An 18,274-nucleotide genomic window follows, 5' to 3' on the forward strand; every position below is an offset into this window, starting at 1 on the left:
CTTCATTCCAAACTTGAAACTGTGAGGAGATAATTCTTTGTTACAGAATCTCCAGTAAAAACCTATTAACAGAATTGAAGCTGCATTTACTACCTCACTGCTGTGTATTTTCAGAACTAATTACTGGCTATTTTTCAGAATTAAATTAATTACCTTAATGGAGTACTTATTTGCCTAAGTTTAAAGTTCACTCCATTTTAATGTTTATTCTCTTGAATGGCCCATCAAGGGAAAAGAAAAAAAGATTTTTATTTTGTATCCTGGTTTGATATGAGAGTGTTTTCTTTCTTTTCTTTTTCTTTTTTTTTTTTTTAAATAAGGCACCCAAGATAGTAATGGCCTAGGAAGCCCAGTCAGAAGAAATTTTTCAAGATATGTATCTTTCTCAGTAGGTTTTTTTTCAGTTATGGTTACATAGAGTGTATTTTATTTTAATGTTTAAGTGGTACTGCAGTCTATGCTCTCCTCTTTTTATTTTTTTGGCTTGATCGTTTTCTTTTTTCCTTATAAGGTAAGCATTTTTTAACCTGCTGCTTTGTGATTAGAGTGGTGATTTATCTTAAATTATTTTAATAATAAATCAGGGTTGAACTGGTGTACTCTTAAGATCCATTTCCTTTCTCTCTGTCTTCAGAAAGCAAGAGGTTTTATGTTTCTTTGGTGACTATAGGATAAAGTAAACCTTTGCAGGTTAATTGCTGTGTAATTAACACAGACAGGGTGGAGATCAGAGGACAGTAAAGCTATTGGGAAACATCCACAAGCTTTTGCTGTACTATAGGGAAGTCCATTAGGTTATGCTACCCCAGCTCCTTGAATAATATCCAGAGAAACCTGAGTCCTTTTCCAGGGAATCTGCTATAAGTTTTTCTCTATTGATGAGAGTCCTTGATAGAGATTCTTTTTAATTTTGAATTCTTGAATGTTATTTGTAATTTGATAAAGCCTTTTTTTTTTTTTTTTTGATGGAGTAAAGGGTAAAGTTCAGTTTAGCTGTTGGTGACTTACTGTTTTTATGTAAAGAAGATGGTCTCTAATACATTGGTTTTATTGACTAACCAGTAATCATTATCAATTATACCTGTCACTGTGCTGCTAGGATAGTTTCTAAGGAGAAAACTTACAAAGAAATTTAAAAATGACCACTAAATACAGAAAGTGATTTGCTTGATGTAAATATTTAAAAACCTACTAAAGTATTTCAGTATATCTGTCTTATATTTTTATCATCTACCTTTTGGTAACTTACTTAACCTCATTTTTATCTGATAGTTTTATATTTTAAACACTTGCTAAAAATTGCTCCTTTCTACAGGATGCCCTGAGTGTGCTTTTTTGTTTGATATTTTGTACGTATAGTGGATGACTTGTAAAATGGGTTTATGGTTGTCCCCTCTCATTTGTTTTCTCTCTTTCTCCTAAGTTCCAGGCATATTCTGTTTAACGATACTATTGTAATTTGGATGTTGTTATTCATAAAATCATTGGAAGGGCTTTATAATTTTGGTATAAAAGCAAGTGAAAAATTAAAACCTCTCAGTGCAGTGTGGCATTGTGGAATAGAAAAATGACATTAATGGAAAACAAGAGAAATCTGAATGAAGTCTGTGTTTGATTAATAGTAATGTACAATGTTAATTTTTTAGTTTTGGTAAATTGGGCATGTAAGATTTTTTTTTTTTTTTTAGTTTTGATAAATTCTATGGGTAGGTAAGACATTTTAACATTAGTGGAAGTTGGGTAAAGAATATATAGGAACTCTCTTTTATTTAGTAGAAACTTAATTTACCAAAAGCTTTAAATATATGGCCATATGACTAAATAGTGGTGAGCCAGGTGCCAGGGGTACAAAGAGTCCTGAGGGTGGTCTCTTCTCTCCAGAAGGTCACAATCTTTTTGGCAGGTCAAGGTCTTCTTATCCGTAAAAAGATGAGTGACAGTACCTTTATGAGGCAGCCTGTGCCAATGAATGATACAGGGCGTCCTGTAAGTAGACACATGGCACGTTTGGAGAGGCCTTTGCAGAACAGGTGAAACATGAGCTGAGCAGGATGGGTGAGTACAACTTAGATAAGTAATGGAGAGGTTGTTCTAAGAGACAGGAGAGGCCATGAATTGAGGAAAAAATACTGGCAGTGATGATGCAGGGTGGGTTCATTACAGTCAAAATGAGCTAATGGAGACTTGCGCTAATCAAAGTATGGGATGATGAGGGTCTGACTAATATGCTGGAATTGAGATTTGACAGGATCTGGTGATGATGGATATAGGAGCACAGAAGGAAAACAAATCAGTGGTGACTGATAACTTGAGCCAGTGGAAGTTACTTAAGGGTTTGTGTTAAGCATTTCATTTTCAGGTAATGCTGAACTGCCAAGTAGACTGGTCTGGCAAGAAGTTAGACCAGGGCTACTGGAGCATGGGAAAGGAGCCAAAGGTTTAGGACTCTACCTCTGTAGTAAACAAGGAAAAGCCGAGAAGGAAATCTAACAGCAGCATTCAGAGAGAGAACTAAAGAGAGGCTGTGGCGATCACTGTAGTGTTCCTGAAGCAGGTGGAGGAGAGTTTCCTAAGGAGGATATGCTGGCTCTGGCTGAGGTGTATCAGAGAGATGACTGTGACATCTTGAAAAAATAGCTATCTGAATCATCATCAGTTTTTTTGAGATTGGTGGGCCTGGAGTCCAGATGACAGGGGGTTAAGGAGTAAGGTGTGTGTGTGTGTGTCTGTCTGTCTACAGGAGGAGGTTGTTAAGAACTGGGGACTGCAAATTTACACTAGTTTTTAAAGAAATTTGGCTCTCCATAGACAAGGAGATATATATATATAGAGAGAGAGAGAGAGAGAGACATACACACACACAGACCAGTAGCTGAAGAGGGCAAAAGAAGGTTAATTTAATTAAATTTAACAAACATTTATCAAGTGCCAATTATGTGCCAAGGCACTGTGTTAGGGGCAGTGGAGGACACAGAATGTGATTAAAATATAGTGGTTTTTTTCCCCTCCTGAAAAAGTGCTGCCTCAAGTTCTCTTAGTGTTAGGTAGGCAATTCGTCTTAAACACAATGCTAGAGGTGCTGGAATTAGGCTTGCAAGCAGAAGAGCAAAATCAGTGACAGAACCACCTGTCTGGTGGACGTGGGGGTGACCGGAAGTTGGAGAATTGGTGGAGCAACGAAGGGAGAAGGGAAGAAAAGATGATGCGGGGGGGAGGAGTCTGGTCCTTAGAAGGGAAAGGGATCCTCCTTTAAGACGGGCACAATGGAGAATAGGAGAAGATTAGTGTTAGAGCTATTTTGAGGTAGAATAGAGTACAAGTAAGGAACCCAGGAGGTCTTCACTATGAATGGCATGTGCTACAGACTAGGGGTATGTTTTTTGCCTTTGGAAAGTTCTGGATGGACAGGAAAATGAGGCTGTTCGTGCTTATTTTTGGTCCTATGAGACAAAAATAAAGGAAACACCTGGGCCACTGAAAGTATTGCTTTTGGCTGAGGGTTTTTTTTTTTCGTATCTAATGAAATAGACATATTTTTTAATTGCTCAGATATTATATGAGCGTCTCAGCGCCTGCAGTTAGCTAGGGTGTGTGTCGGATGCAGACTCTCACAGAGCTTAGAGTCTAGGAAAGGTGGTAAGAGGGACATCTGCAGACTCTTAATAAATGCTTGCTGATTGAACTCTGATCTGAGATAGAAAGTGGCTACATGCCCGACCCACGCACATGAAGTATTAGGGGATATAGAGTAGAAGGAGAATTGGAGCACTTTTCTGGCTATTTCAGTAGAACAAGGACTTGAAATAAATCTGCCATATATTTAGCTGAAGGCCTTGTTTCTTCATGGACCTATTTTCTACATGTTTAGAAACTATTGTGTGCTCGTGTGTTTTGGTCACAACTAAGTAACAGTACATAAAGAGTTAACGAACGTGATTTTGGCCACTCAAATGAAGGACGACATTATTTTGAACTCTCCATTTAGGTAGCACGTTGGCAGGACTTTAGGGTGGGCATTGGTTGGTGGAGTGTCTTTATTACTGCTCCGATTTGCCATTTTATGTATGTAAAGTTGTCTTAAAAGTGTTAGTACTATTTTATTGACTGTACTTTAAGTGCATGTAGCCAGAAAGTAGGTGCAGGTCAATTGGAGAGAAGAACTAAGTAGTGCTACCTTTGGACGTTTATTGTCAGACGCAGGAAGAGATACCGAGGGGTAGAGAAGGGAAGTAAAAGTAATTTGGGGAGGAGAAAAAAAAAACCTCACGTTTTTCTTTGAAATATTTTTCAAGATGCTTCTTACCAGTGAAGGGGAGCAGAACGTGCCACCCCACACATTTTTGAGAAACCTATTTTGTGCCGTCCTACTTGGAAAGAAGATTATAGAAGGGACTGTTTAGCTATCCCAGGATAGGCCTAAAAAGTGATTCTAAAGGTATTAATTAAAATGTAGTCACTACAGAAGTTGGTCTGAGCATTTCTCAGCACTTGCTCTCACGGAACATCGTTAAGCAGGGTCTTGGTTGGCGTGGGGCCCCTGTTGAGGGATATATTTAACGGAATACCCTCCCATCACCACCCCTCACCCCCTCACCCCCCCCCCCCCCCCCCCCCTTGGAAGAGGCAGCAAGGCCTGCCCACCTCGCTCCCTGGAGCCCAGCTTGCTGCGGCCTCAGCTGAGGTCACGCACTCCCCTTCCGGCCTCTCGAGGGCTTTCTCCATGTGCTGCCAGTGTGCTGGTAAAAATGACTTTAAACTCTTGTCAGTACAGTTACTGGTGCATGCGTCACAGTCCCACTCAGATAAACCTGTCACAACACAGAGGCGGCCGCTGGAGAAGAGTACAAGGGCAGGCCTCTGGCTTTCCATTCGAGCATCACTAAACGTGCACAGAGTGCCCAATTATTTCAGCATTATTGAGCAAGCCTACAGGAGGACCCAAGCCTTGCTACATTAGATTTTCTTTAGTAATTTGCTCAAGTACCGCTGAGGACACTTAAAGGGCTTAAAACGGTGGCTGCAACCAGTTTCCTTTTCTGGGTTGTTAATTCAGGTTTTCTCTTTCAAATTAACTGTCGCCGCATGCTGTGCAGTGGTTCTGGGAGAACTGTTTAACACTAATTTTCTCAATTTTCAAGCTTTTTTTCTTCAATATAACTGCTTTAACAGTTAGTCACGTATATGTTTTGATTAGAGTTGTATGATAGTGAGGCATTATGTTTTGGAGACCAAAATACAGATGCTTTGTTAAATCTAATTTCATCTATTAAAAGTAACTTAGTTTCACTATTTAAAAATTAGGTTATTTATAGTGCATTGCAAAACCACCAAATCCAAGTAAAAAAGATAGCATTTCTCTATTATTCATCTCCTCCCCTTTTATATATATATATATATATATATATATATATATATATATGTAAAGAATAAATCTTTCCTTCACGGGTGCTGGGCTTTCCAGGATCTTTTTGCACCTCTTTCCTCTCCTTTTGTTGTTGGGGGCTGTCTCGGATATAGGGAGCAAGTTCAATATCTTTGTCTCGTTTCTCACAGCAGCAACAACTCCAGGCCCAGCATTTATCACATGGACATGGTCTGCCAGTGCCTCTGACCCCGCACCCTTCGGGGCTGCAGCCCCCTGCCATCCCGCCCATTGGTAGCAGTGCCGGCCTTCTGGCCCTCTCCAGTGCCCTGGGAGGCCAGTCTCACCTTCCAATTAAAGATGAGAAGAAGCACCATGACAATGATCACCAAAGAGGTAAGCAGTTTTCTCGGGATGTCAATCTGACATTACCTACCTGTTGCTGAGGGTAGGTCTGGATGTCATTGTTTATTCTTGTTTCTGGATTTCGTTTTACCAGCGACTAAACAAAGGATTTCGCCTGGAAGGTAAATTAATGATTGGAAGCAGTCTTTTGCCAAATGATACCGTAGTGGTTGGCAAGAGTTAATGTGCTTCCCAAAGGCAAGGGGCGGGGGGACGCATTTCCTGGTTATTGCCTCTGATCCCTTGCTCTACCCCCTAAGTTCCCCAGGTCTAAATCAGTAATGAAGTGCCACAGTGCCCTGTGTTTGAAGTAGTGAGTGGCAGTAATAGCTAATTTTGACCAAATCTATTTTGGGGAAAGATTTTACTGATCATTTACTCATTTGACAGACTCAATTATTATTTATAAATCACATATAATGCAGTGAGAATCTTGCAGGTAAGAAAACAATTTCAGTCGTCTTAGTAATTGAGAAAGTACAGCCCAAATTAATGAAATCTGTTGGTTTAACTACCTCTTTCACCCAGTCTGTTTAGAAGCATGAAATGAACTCATCTCTGCCTGTAAGAACAACAGCTGTTTACGTAAATAATTGATTGTAAGGCCAGTTGTGCTCCTTCTAGGTTGGTTTCTTCCCTCCACTAAAATAGATGATGGTGCAGAGACATTTTGATGTGACTCTTATGTTTGTATGGTGCTTATTAGTAGTTTTTATTAGTTAATGGCAGAAAAACAAATGAAAGTCTCTCCCAGCATTCCTTTGTGGGAATTGACGTAGTACATGGGTGGTTCATTGGTCGAAAGGGTGTGGTTATAATTAAAACCTCATATCTGTTCTTGTTTCAGTGTCATTACCATGAATTATAATCTTGGGTAGATGATTTTTATCACATAAACATAAATTTCCCATCTCTGATGTTGGAAACACTGAACTATGCATCATTCAGTTATCTTAGTGCTATGGTCCAGAGGTGAGGCATGTCTATAAACACTTCTATAAGTGGAAAAGTCAGTAAGGAGTATAAATAACACAAATATACAGCTTTGGTTTCTGAAATTGTGTCAAAGGTAAATTGGCGCTTTGTGGATCTGGTCAAGTAATATCAATAATTAACTTTACAGCAAAGTTGACAACTGTGCCATTTACTATTTAGCAGAGATCAAATTTGACAAATGTATGATTTTATGTAAACTAACTGGTACTTTTCTTTTTTTTCCTTCTTCCCATTTGCTCTGCCTTTGCTGCTGTTTTGCCTGTAGACAGAGATTCCATCAAGGTAGGACTCAAAATTACAGATGAAGGAATGGCTTAAAAGGGGGCTCTCAATGATTTGAATAAATGTAGCAATGGATTCTTTGAGATTTACAGGATGATTTGGTGGGCTGTACCAAATAGTGGTAAACTGCGTTTTTGTATTGCTTTCAGTTGTGCGTTTGAGATTTTTTAAGCTATTGGTCCCATTTCTCTATCAGAATCAGATTTATAGACCAAGATTGAGTTATAAGATCTGGCTTGCATTGCTCTTTTTATTATGTCTTTGCCATGTGAAAAAGAATAACGGCTTTTCTTCAGTTAAGCTTTGGCTATAAGGTGAATAATAATGGGAAAAAATTGGTTTTTAAGGAAATAAACATTTTGGGAAACAGTTCCATCCTACGAAACTCTTTATCAAAACATTTAAGAGCATTTTTCTTCACCAGAAAGAATTTTTTTTTTTTTTAATTTAATGACATCTTGTTTTCCAGTATAGCAAGTTATTCTCCTTAGGTTTTGCATTTGTCTTATCTGCCTTCTCTATCTCTTTATAGAGAAGTTGTAGGGAAAGAGGAAAAGTAGTTAGGGCCTGATGATTTGGATGTGCTTGTGTAATACCATAATGGGGTATGATAAGGATGCCTGAATTTATATAGTAAGCAAACAAGAAAAACAGGCTACCACGGCAGAAAATGAGTAAAATATGAAATTGCCTGGTAACTTTTGAGCCAGGCACAATGTAAATATGCTACTGTATTGTGGATAATTGTATTACACATGCTGTTGTATTTTGTATAGATTAGAAAGCAAGGGCAGTTCTCAAGCATTGGCCAAAGCACAGATGCTGTGAATTCCTTTTCTTGTATTTTACAACAGTTGAATGTTTTGGAGCATAGGCAGTTACATCTCTTGCAGTTTTTTTTGGTTTGTTAAATTTATTTATTTATTTATTTATTTTTGGTTGCATTGGTTCTTCGTTGCTGTGCGCGGACTTTCTCTAGTTGCTGCGAGCGGGGGCTACTCTTCGGTGTGGTGCGCGGGCTTCTCATGGCGGTGGCTTCTCTTGTTGCAGAGCACGGGCTCTAGGTGCGCAGGCTTCAGTAGTTGTGGCATACGGGTTCAGTAGTTGTGGCTCGTGGGCTCTAGGGCACAGGCTCAACAGGTGTGGCACACAGGCTTAGCTGCTCCGCGGCATGTGGGATCTTCCCGGACCAGGGCTCGAACCCGTGTCCCCTGCATTGGCAGGTGGATTCTTAACCACTGCGCCACCAGGAAAGTCCTCTCTTGCAGTTTTTAATGAAGTTATGTATACGGAGACTAAAATCTTCCCCTGAAACCACCTGTGCTGTCACTTTGAATGCCTCTTTATTCCTCGTCCTTTTATAATAAAAGGGAAGTAGGGGTTTTTTTTCCCCAAAGTCATTAAATGGTGGAAAATAAAATGTATCTATTTTACCCTTCAAGAATCTTTGTAATTTGAAAGGGTATCTGCACACCCATAGAAATGTCAACGTTTACAATTGGAACTGCACACATTGAATTATTTAATTATGCATTTACAGCTGTGTACTTTGTTGTATAATATGAACATCAGTACCTAAATTAAAAAGCATTCTTAATCAGAGTGTAGTAAGTATTCCACACAGATGTACTTAGGAAGTAGTAAGTAGATGCATTGACCAAGATTTGCTGGTAGCAGCCCTTGGAAAGCCTGTCTAGTTATTCTGAGGCCAATAACATAAACATTCCCTGCTTCATATGATAAATACATACCTTCAGGCAGGCCAGCGAACTAAACAAAAGCCTCCTCTCATGCCCCACTCCCAGAAGACTGTGAAAATATTTATACTCCAGTGCACACTTTTGTGTCAATTACATTTTATAGTCCCTCACGTCAGAGTAGGGTATATTTTGAAATCATCTATAATCATTCAGGATGAGTCTGGGAGTGAGTATCTACATAGTTTGGAAGCCAGGGGAAAAACAAAAGGAAATGGAGACGGATGATTTTGCCTTGATTTATTATGGATTGGTAGCTATAAATAGATATTTTTTTGGGTACCGTTCTTGAATTTGAAGTCGTGTTGTGTTAGGTTTGGGGCTGTCCTGTGGCTTTGCAAGGTGAAATAGTTCACTAATTTTTGTAAATGTGTTCTCTGATGCTCAGAGAAGCAGTTAGTTGCTTGTTCCATCGATCGTCCTCATCCTCCCGTAAGTGGTTCCTGGTTAAGAGGGGCTTTTTATGATTGTCTGCTGTGTGACTAGAGATGGTTTTTATCATCCGGAGCATGCCAGTTGCCTGCAGCTGCAGTCGGGCTTGTATGAAATAATTTATTCATGCAGGATAATGCTCCTTAACATTTAACAGGTAATGAACGTGACATAAATTTCCTTCTTGCTTTTAATTTTTCCCTTTCCTCTTCTAATGTGCAAACAGGCAGCTCTGGCACTCTAAATAATAAGTAATTTTTGGCCATCTGTCAAAAGGAAATTTCAATACAAATTTAAATTAATGGTGCCTGAAATTTTTTATAGCTCCTCTAAAAGCCTCTAATGTGCAGAAAATTCTGAATCTGCTGGTAGTAATTAGTGTTGCATGTAATGAGGATGTGGGCAATGTTATACAGCCCCAGTGTAACATTTTGTTATGGTAGCAAAATTTTGATTTATGCAAGGTTGTGGATGGGTTTAATTGTGAGAGACACTTTAAAATGTTTTTTTTGACGTTACAGATTATTAAACAGGGCAGATTTCAGAATAGCTTATAAAATATAAATTTAAACTTACTGTAAAGATTCAGGTAATTAAGGTGCTTTACCTTTAGGTATCAAGTAAAAATGAAAGAAATTCCCTTGTTAAAATGTTGGGCCTTTTTCTTCCTTTTCTTTTCTCGGAAGTTCTGTGACCACTAAACCAAATGCTATTGGCTTTATTGACCTTGTTTTCTATAGCTCCAGTAGCCAAGTTCATTCCTAAGCCTGCTATTTACAGACCTGTATCTGAAGTTTTTCAACAAGGATGGAGAATATAAATATGGACCTACAGGAACAAGCACTGTAGGAGCCCAAGAATCGTTTTATTTAGTGAGGAGAAACCAGAATGGTGTGTGCTCTAGGGCTGTTAAAGTAAGGATCCGAGGCGCCTGCTTGTTACTCGGCCATCCAGTGTCCCCATACGTGTACCCACAGTAAGCCTTGGATTTGGGGCCGAAAATGGCAGGAAACTCAGGCCACGGTCCACTCTCACCCTTAGCTGATAGGGTGGAAAGCCCAAAATAGGTTCCTACTTCTCTTTCCTGAGTGGGGACTTTCTAACTTCTTCTATGGTTTCTTTTGAAAGGATATAAGTGAAACCAAAGAAGCATTTTCTGAGGTAATGAAAGCTTCCACTGCCTATCCCTCCTGTGGGCTGAGGGGTAGAAATGGGTTGGCTCCCAAGTGGTGAGAGAGCAGACATTCCCACGTGCTGCCAGGAGTTTCCTAGTTGCTGGAGGTCCCAGTTCGTGAAGAGGGGTCATTAGGTTCCTCACATCACTCTCCGTTTCCACCTGATTGGCTAACATGATTCAGAGCTGTGAAGGCCAGATTGCCTAAAACTTAGTAGGAATCTGAGATTGAGAAATCAGTCTCATTACACCCCAAATGTCTACACCTTCTAGCAAAAACTAGCCACCAAAATCAAGACCAACTTGATTATAAATGGCAGAATTCACTATCACCAACTATTGATTAGCTCCATGACCTCTCCCAAGTTGATATTATTGTGCTTATTATTACCTCCTAAGTCCTTCTTATGTATATTATGTATCCTGTTTTTTATCCTGAATGCAGTAACCTCAAGTCAGTCCTGTGAGGGATTTGCCATTTTTTATTTGTAAAATATAGCATAAGTCCATTGTTTTTCCTCTAAGTGGTGGTGTTTTTATTTTTATTATTTCGTTGGATTGTCTTCCCCAAAGTGCCATATGCATCATCGAAGAGTATGATCATTTTTAGTGATTTGTACATTGCCAAATTAATCTCCAGAGCGCTGCAACATTTAAAAATGCCATATGCAATATTTGAGTATGTTTCCACACAATCCACCAATACTGAACTTTATAGCTTTTGTAATTTTTGCTGGTATAAGTATGGATAGTGCACTTTTTTTAAAAAATTTACATATAGATATTTTTCAAGCTAAATGCTCTTCTGTGGGTATATATACTATATCCCCCCCCTCCCCCCAACCCTCTCCTGCATGGATTCTTTGTTTTTGTTTAAGGGTTTTCATAATGATCTGCTTATTATTTGTATCTATGGCAATGCCTGTTTATTCTGTCGTAGCTATATTTTGGTGTTTATTCTATGTAGATAACTAAAACATGATACGGTGCTTTTCTTCTTGTCTCTCCAGTTATTCTCTGTTGGCAATAAAGGTTTATCAACGAAAATTAGACTAAGGCTCCTTTTATGTTCAAATTGAAGTGTATGATTCGGGCCAAGAAAGCACTTTTGCCTCATTAGTTGGGTGTTACAGGTGAAGGTGGGTTTTTAGCTTGCGTTAACAGAATGATTACTTCTATTTGCCGCTTCACTTTGTACATCAAGACTTAATGGTGAAGGGTTCTGTTCCAGGATCTTGTGTGACCTGTGTGACTTGGCTTTTGTTCCCCTCTGCCTCTTTTTCCTGTTGCAAAGGAATATCAGTCTGAAAAGAGTGTGCCTTTTAATACGTTTAACCCCTTGCATGTCCTGTGTGGGAGAAAGCAGAGAAGAAACCACTTGAAGGAGGAGAGGTTGGCCAGTAGAAGAGAGGGTAACTGGCCCAGGCAGTTTCGGTTTTAACACTCACTCCCTTTCCCCCCATAACAACTGTGTGACATAGGAAGGTTTGTAATCTTAACCCTTGGTGAGAAAGCTTGGTGGGATTAATTGCCTAGAGACTTTAGAAGGACACATTATATAAAGACAAAGGCCTAGAGTTGAAATCCAGAAAATACTATAAAGAGAAGGTATAATCAAAAAACCCCAAAAAACAAAAAACCCCGAACACTACCGACAAACTAAACTGTAGTGGGGCTTGCACTAGCTCCTATTTTCCCCTTAGTCATCAGTAATCTGAGAAAAGAAGGTATGCCATTAAGGGCTGTGACTTGGACACTCCAGTTTATCCACTCTAACCTCTGTGGACCCTAGTTGCCTAGTCAACCCCACTGATCTCTGAGCATGTATAGCTCATAGTTCAGATTTCATTGTGAAGGTAGGTGGTGAGGAAAGGTTTATTGATTTATTATTCATATCACATATGAGGAAAGGTTTAGAGGTGTTGAGGCCTTGCCCAAGGTCACACAGCCATTGCCATCCTCAAAGGAAAGCTTTCTGGGTGGCTCAGTCTCCTCCTGTGTTATTAAAAATTTGAAACATACTCGGCAGTAGAAATAATAGTGCCAAGGTCCTCCATATCCTTCACATCAAGGTATAAGAGCTATCGATTTTTAGTCACATTTTAATCGATTCCTTTCTTTCTTTGCTAAAATATTCTGAAGCAAATTCCAGCATGCGTTTTACCCTTATGTACTTCATTACCTAAAATGAACACATTTCTCTAAACAATGGACATTTTTTTAGTAACCATAATGCCTTTAATCACTTAATAAACATAATGCCTTGATAGCTTCTAATATCGAGCCTATAAGCAGACTTCTTCGATTATTTCAAATAATTGGTTTGCAAGAGTTTCCCTCCTTTTAAAATTTTTCCTGTGCCACTGATTTGTTGAAGAACCTGGGCCAGCCTTCCTACGAATGGCCCATATTCTGGATGTCTCTGCATGCTTCCCAGTGGTGTCAAGAGGACTTTCTGCTGAATCGTACTGGGAAGAGTCTTTTTCTTATCATGAGAGAATGGGTAGAAGAATGACGTCTAGGTTTGCATGTACATGTTGGTGATAAACAGTTCAGTGAAGTTTACCAATAATCGGGGAGTAAAATTTTTAGAAATGTATGCTGATCATCAATAAATAGAATTCTATTTGTATCCTTTTGCCTTCAGACACAGACTGTGATGTATTTGCAATCCAACTTCACTTTCCAAACATACATCTTGCTTAAGCTAGGCTTTTAAAAATACATTTCCAAGTAGGGTTTTTAAAATATATTAAGTACATCTATTGCCTTAAGGGTGTAGTGTCCTAGATGCCCCCGTGCTCCAGCACAACATCGGTCTCTCACACTAAATTCTTAGCTCCTTGAGGGCAAGAATCTTATCTTCTTGGTGGAACTGTACAGGAGGACAAATCAAGGATGAGTAAGAAGGGAATTGTAATAGAATTAGGATTCTCTTCTCTCTCTAGGTCAGCTGTGTGTCAATGGGCAAGTCATTTAACTTCCCTGGATCTCAAAGCTACCACTCCAGGCATTTTTTCCCAGGCATTTGGAATGTAGATGTTTTCTTATGTTATTCAGTCCTGTCCTATAAATGAATTTTACAGTACACATCTTATACCATAGGGTATGTTTCAGCAATAAAGTTGGCCATACCATTAGCCAAATAAACACAGTGGTAATTATATTTCATTTTGGGTGTTGAGTGGTAGGGGAATAGTTTAATGTTCTAAAGTATACCTTTCAAGGATTTAATGTTTAACTCTTGGAATTTTCCAAAATAAGATGGTAATTTAAAATTAAGTGTTTCAGCATTATGCTTGCTTTTTTCTTTCGTTGTAGAGGTATTTGTTTCTGCCATGTATTTTCCTGTTTAGAGTTACCTTATCACAGAATAATGAGGAATTTTGTTCTATGGGTTTATGATGCAGTAATTTGTTCAGTATTAATTGATACCTGCCTCTAGGCGTGTAAGCTGTGTGAAATGTAACAGGTGCCCTAATTCCAGAAAATATGTTATAATTGTTTGTTTGTCGAACAGATGAATAAATATCTTTAGGGCATAGCTGGTCCTCAGGTGGTGAGCATGAATGGATTAGTGATGGGGGGGTGGGGCTGTCTCCACCAATCACTGAGGCAGAACAAATATTAATTAGCAGGGGCGGGGCTGGTTGTGGGGCCTGCCTTCCCCAGCTGATTTTTGGCAAGGGCAGTTTAATTCTTTTCCTCCATAAACCGACCCTCTTAGTTACCAGACATTTTCATCCCCATGTTTAATGTCTCTAATGTTCTTAATTAGAATGCATTTCATCTCTTGCAAAAATATTACATCATAAAGTTTTTATTCAACATGTTTTTTTTTTTCAGTTTTAAAGGAGCTCAATGTTTATTTGTTTAAACTGGCGTTTGAATTTCAAAAGCATTTGTTTCTCAAAATGTAGATAATTCTTCCAAAAGAATTATTTGAAAGAATGGTTCATAATCTTTTTTATATTCTTATATAGTAACACTTACCATAATCCACTCTGGAAAAATCATAAAATTACCCAGGGGGATGCTCAGTATCGTCACTTCTCTATTTCTTGAATTATTTCTGCTACAACACTTAACTCTACCCAACTTGTATATTTTGTTTTATGGTGCTTTTGAAGTGCTTCAAATATCTTCTGGGTTAAAGACTCTGTACACCTGGGGGCCACCCACTAACAAGGGCTGTAATTTTGGACGTGAAGAGGAATCATATCTGGTAATTACCATGGCAGCTGCCTTGGGACAGGGTTGAACAGAATTCGGGCTTCATGAAAGAGGACTGGAAAGGAAGTTCGCTGAGGGCTGACTAATACCTGCTCTAAGAGTTTTGGATCCTTTTAAATAAACTTGCTGTTAGATGAAACTAATGAAATCATATTTCAAGACTAAATGCTGCTTAGATCTGGCAAATCAGAACTAAATCTTAGAGTTTGAATACTTGGTTGTTCTACTTTGAATCTAAAAACTGAACAAAGTAAGTAATATGACTTTATCAGATTCATTATTCAGAACCAGTCCAAATATTTCAGTTATGTAATAAATTTTAACACTTTAAAAAAGCATTTTAAGTGTCAACTACTAGTATTGTCACTTTAATTTCTGTTTATGTGTGATAGTTGTAATTGGTGGCTAAGTACCCTTCTCCCCCCACCCCTAAGGGAAAACAGCAACATACACATGCATGAAATCTACTCAAGTGCAGTCTGCCTTTCTTCCCTCACACTGTTTGTTATTCCATCCCTTCTTCAACCACTAATGTTCATGAAAAGCTTACACTTTCCGGTCCCTCACCATGGCTGTAGGGTGAGCTTGAATTCTTTTTCATGAAAATGGACTCATTATTATTATTATTATTTAATTATTTATTTATTTATTTATTTATGGCTGTGTTGGGTCTTCGTTTCCGTGCGAGGGCTTTCTCTAGTTGCGGCAAGCGGGGGCCACTCTTCATCACGGTGCGCGGGCCTCTCACTATCGCGGCCTCTCTTGTTGCAGAGCACAGGCTCCAGACGCGCAGGCTCAGTAGTTGTGGCTCATGGGCCCAGCTGCTCCGCGGCACGTGGGATCTTCCCAGACCAGGGCTTGAACCCGTGTCCCTTGCATTGGCAGGCAGATTCTCAACCACTGCGCCACCAGGGAAGCCCTGGACTCATTATTTATAATTGTATCGCACCCTAAGGATTCATGAATCTCCCCCACCCCCCCCCCCCCCCCCCCCCGCAAATTGGTACTTTTCAAGTTGCTGAGTGTTGATATTTAAGGGAAAAAAGAGAGGGGAGGGGGAGGAAAGGTAAACAGGTTAGTGATGCCACCCAATGAGAGAAGCCAGTAGGCAATATAATAATACCTCATTTTTATTTATTCTTCCTTATGGTCATTTTAATTATTTTAGAAATTTTTGAGTATTCATTTATCTTTCTTTAAACTTCTGTTTTCTTGAGCGACATTTGGCCTTTTGAACAACAAAATAAAATTGGAAATGCTAATGTTTTGAGCCAACCAAAGGAGGAAAATAAAAATGTCACCATGGTAACAAAGCTGCTTTCTAGATGGTTTCCTAAGATATGCCTGAACTAGAAGCAGATGTCTGATTTGAGAATCTTGCCTCCTTCAGTGTAAACAAATAACTTCTGGGCAGGTGTTGGAAATAATATGGAAATCCTATTAAGGGGCCCCGGGTTCCTGTCAGTCAGGAAGCCCGTGCCACAAAAGGGCTGGTTGTCACATAAAGGAGCAGAGTAAATTCTCATTAGGCTTGAGCTTTTCCCAGGAAATGATTGTCTCGGTGTGTTCTTTCTCCTGTGAATCTGAATGTAAGCTGTTGCTTCTATTGATCTATTCACTGGCTTTATTTTTCTCCTCTTCATTCCAGATCCTCCCTCGTCCCCGCCAGCCTGTATTCTGTATTCTCCCCTTCACCCACCCCTTCCCTTTAGGTTAACACTTGATCTGTGCTACTGCTCTGAGAGTTGTGACATTTGTGATTTTAACCTCCCACCCTGAGTGGGGGAGGGAGGAAAGTCACTCTTCATCCCGGGGCCTGTTGGACAAAGAAACAGGCTGATTAGACCGAGTACCGGGGGCTGTTAGGAACCACACAGCGAGAGGCAGCCACAGTCCTGAATACTGTTCTGTGTACATTTACTCGGAGTTAGAGTTTTATGAATTAAGCAGAAACTAAAAGCATGAAGAGACAGTGTTTTTATGAACTTTTCAAAACGTATGTAGTTGTCTGGTAAGCCAATAAAACTGCGCTGTCCAGTATGGTTGCCACTAGCCACAGGAAGCTATTAAATTTAAGATAGCTAACATGAAATAAAATTTAAAAATCTAGTTTCTCGGTTGCACCGGCCACACTTCAAGTCCTCGGTAGCTGCGTGTGGCTGGCTGTCATAACTGCCCTACCAGTGCAGGCGTGGAAGAGAGCCGTCATCACAGAACGTTCTGTCGTATAGGGAGAGACTTTGGCCTGGTAAGGCTTGCTGGTTCTGCTCTTCCGTCTGGTGAAAACCGACCCCTGATAGTCAAAAGCAAGGTTCCTCCTGATGCACAGAAAATAAGGGTCATGTGTGTGTGTGTTCTGGTTTTGTAGCTTCTTTACTGTTCCGAAGTGGTTGATATGGTCGACTGTACTAACACAGTGATCTTTTAAATGGTTGTAGGCCTTTCCCCCCCCCACCCCCCCAGTGGAATTGATTGAGCACTTTAACATGGATCTTCCCAAAGTGGACCCCCAGGAGATGCATTTTAATGTTTCTAGATAGGAAGTTGAGGCAGTTTGGTGGCGGTGGGGGGTTTGAAGGCTATGCATAACGATGCTCTTTATAAAACTCAGAAGGTTAAATGTGGATAAACACTGAAAACAAGGCTTCAGAAAAGCCACACTATTATTATGCAGCATTTCTCGGACTATAGTCCCCGAGACACACTTCATAAAGCCAATAAAGCGCGCACTGGTGGTCTCCCGTTGCCCTAGCAACGGACCATGGGGCACTGTGTATGTGCAATGCATGAACATCTGTGAATTAATCTTTTTTGGTTTGTTCTTTTCTTGGCACTGATTGGGCCACTCGGGCTTGTGCCTGTGACACTGTGTGTGGAGGGGTAATCTGGAGCAGTCCCCAGGACCTAGCCCTCAAGTGGATGCTGGAACAGCAAGTGAAGGGAGATTTATCCCGGTGGTGCATCCAGCAGTGCAGGGATTTGGCTTGACAGCACTCTCAGTGGGACGTTATTAGCTTACTTTCTGGTGCATGGGGAAATGAATAAAAAATTTCCTAGTAAATCTGGGCACTATTGGGTTTATTGGGCTGCCCTGAAAAAATAATCTTTAGAGAAAATTGAAATAATCACTTGTGTTTATACCACAGTTATCAGGACTTGAAAGGTGTCTGAGTTATTCCACACCCTTTGCCCCAGCCCCAGTCCTGCACCAGGGATTATAACCAAAGCGTATTGGACTAGTCAGAATGAGACTCCTGAAGCTTAGGCTGGAATCTGTTTTGATAAGAAAATCTTGTAGTAACCTAGTCTGACCTTATTTAGAGAAATTTTAAACTGAGCTGGTGACAGTTTTGCCCTTGGGAGAAGAGAGCAAGCTATGACTAAATGGAGACACATCCAGGAACAATACTTTGGAATTGTTTGATTAGGAGTTACTCCCCCACTCCGAACGGGATTGTCTTCAATTCTTGCCCCCAACACAATTTTCAGACGGGCACCCCTCCCTCAGCCTGCAGTACCCTCCACGTACTGTGTGTGTCCCGTTCCTCCTGTCAGCGCCAGATGCTGCCTTGTTAAATCATTTGCTCACCCTTGTCATTTTCAGTTTCCTTCTCTTCCTTTTTTCTCCTTCTA

At 39.9% G+C, this 18,274-nt stretch overlaps 1 protein-coding gene across 5 annotated transcripts in view; it reads left to right on the top strand.

The window, feature by feature from the left end:
* Positions 1–18,274, top strand: part of TLE4 (TLE family member 4, transcriptional corepressor) — a 147,920-nt gene that overhangs the window by 65,837 nt on the left and 63,809 nt on the right. For 3 of the 5 annotated variants that reach the window (XM_059924968.1, XM_059924965.1, XM_059924967.1), the window contains 2 exons: positions 5,557–5,758; positions 7,029–7,045. In XM_059924968.1, the coding sequence (XP_059780951.1) occupies positions 5,557–5,758; positions 7,029–7,045 (219 nt within the window). Of the gene's footprint in view, positions 1–5,553; positions 5,759–7,028; positions 7,046–18,274 lie in introns of all 5 variants that reach the window. The other 2 variants (XM_059924964.1, XM_059924966.1) reach the window with 1 other exon arrangement.

Source organism: Balaenoptera ricei, chromosome 6 (genome assembly GCF_028023285.1).
Source record: "Balaenoptera ricei isolate mBalRic1 chromosome 6, mBalRic1.hap2, whole genome shotgun sequence".
Taxonomy (NCBI): Eukaryota; Metazoa; Chordata; class Mammalia; order Artiodactyla; family Balaenopteridae; genus Balaenoptera; species Balaenoptera ricei.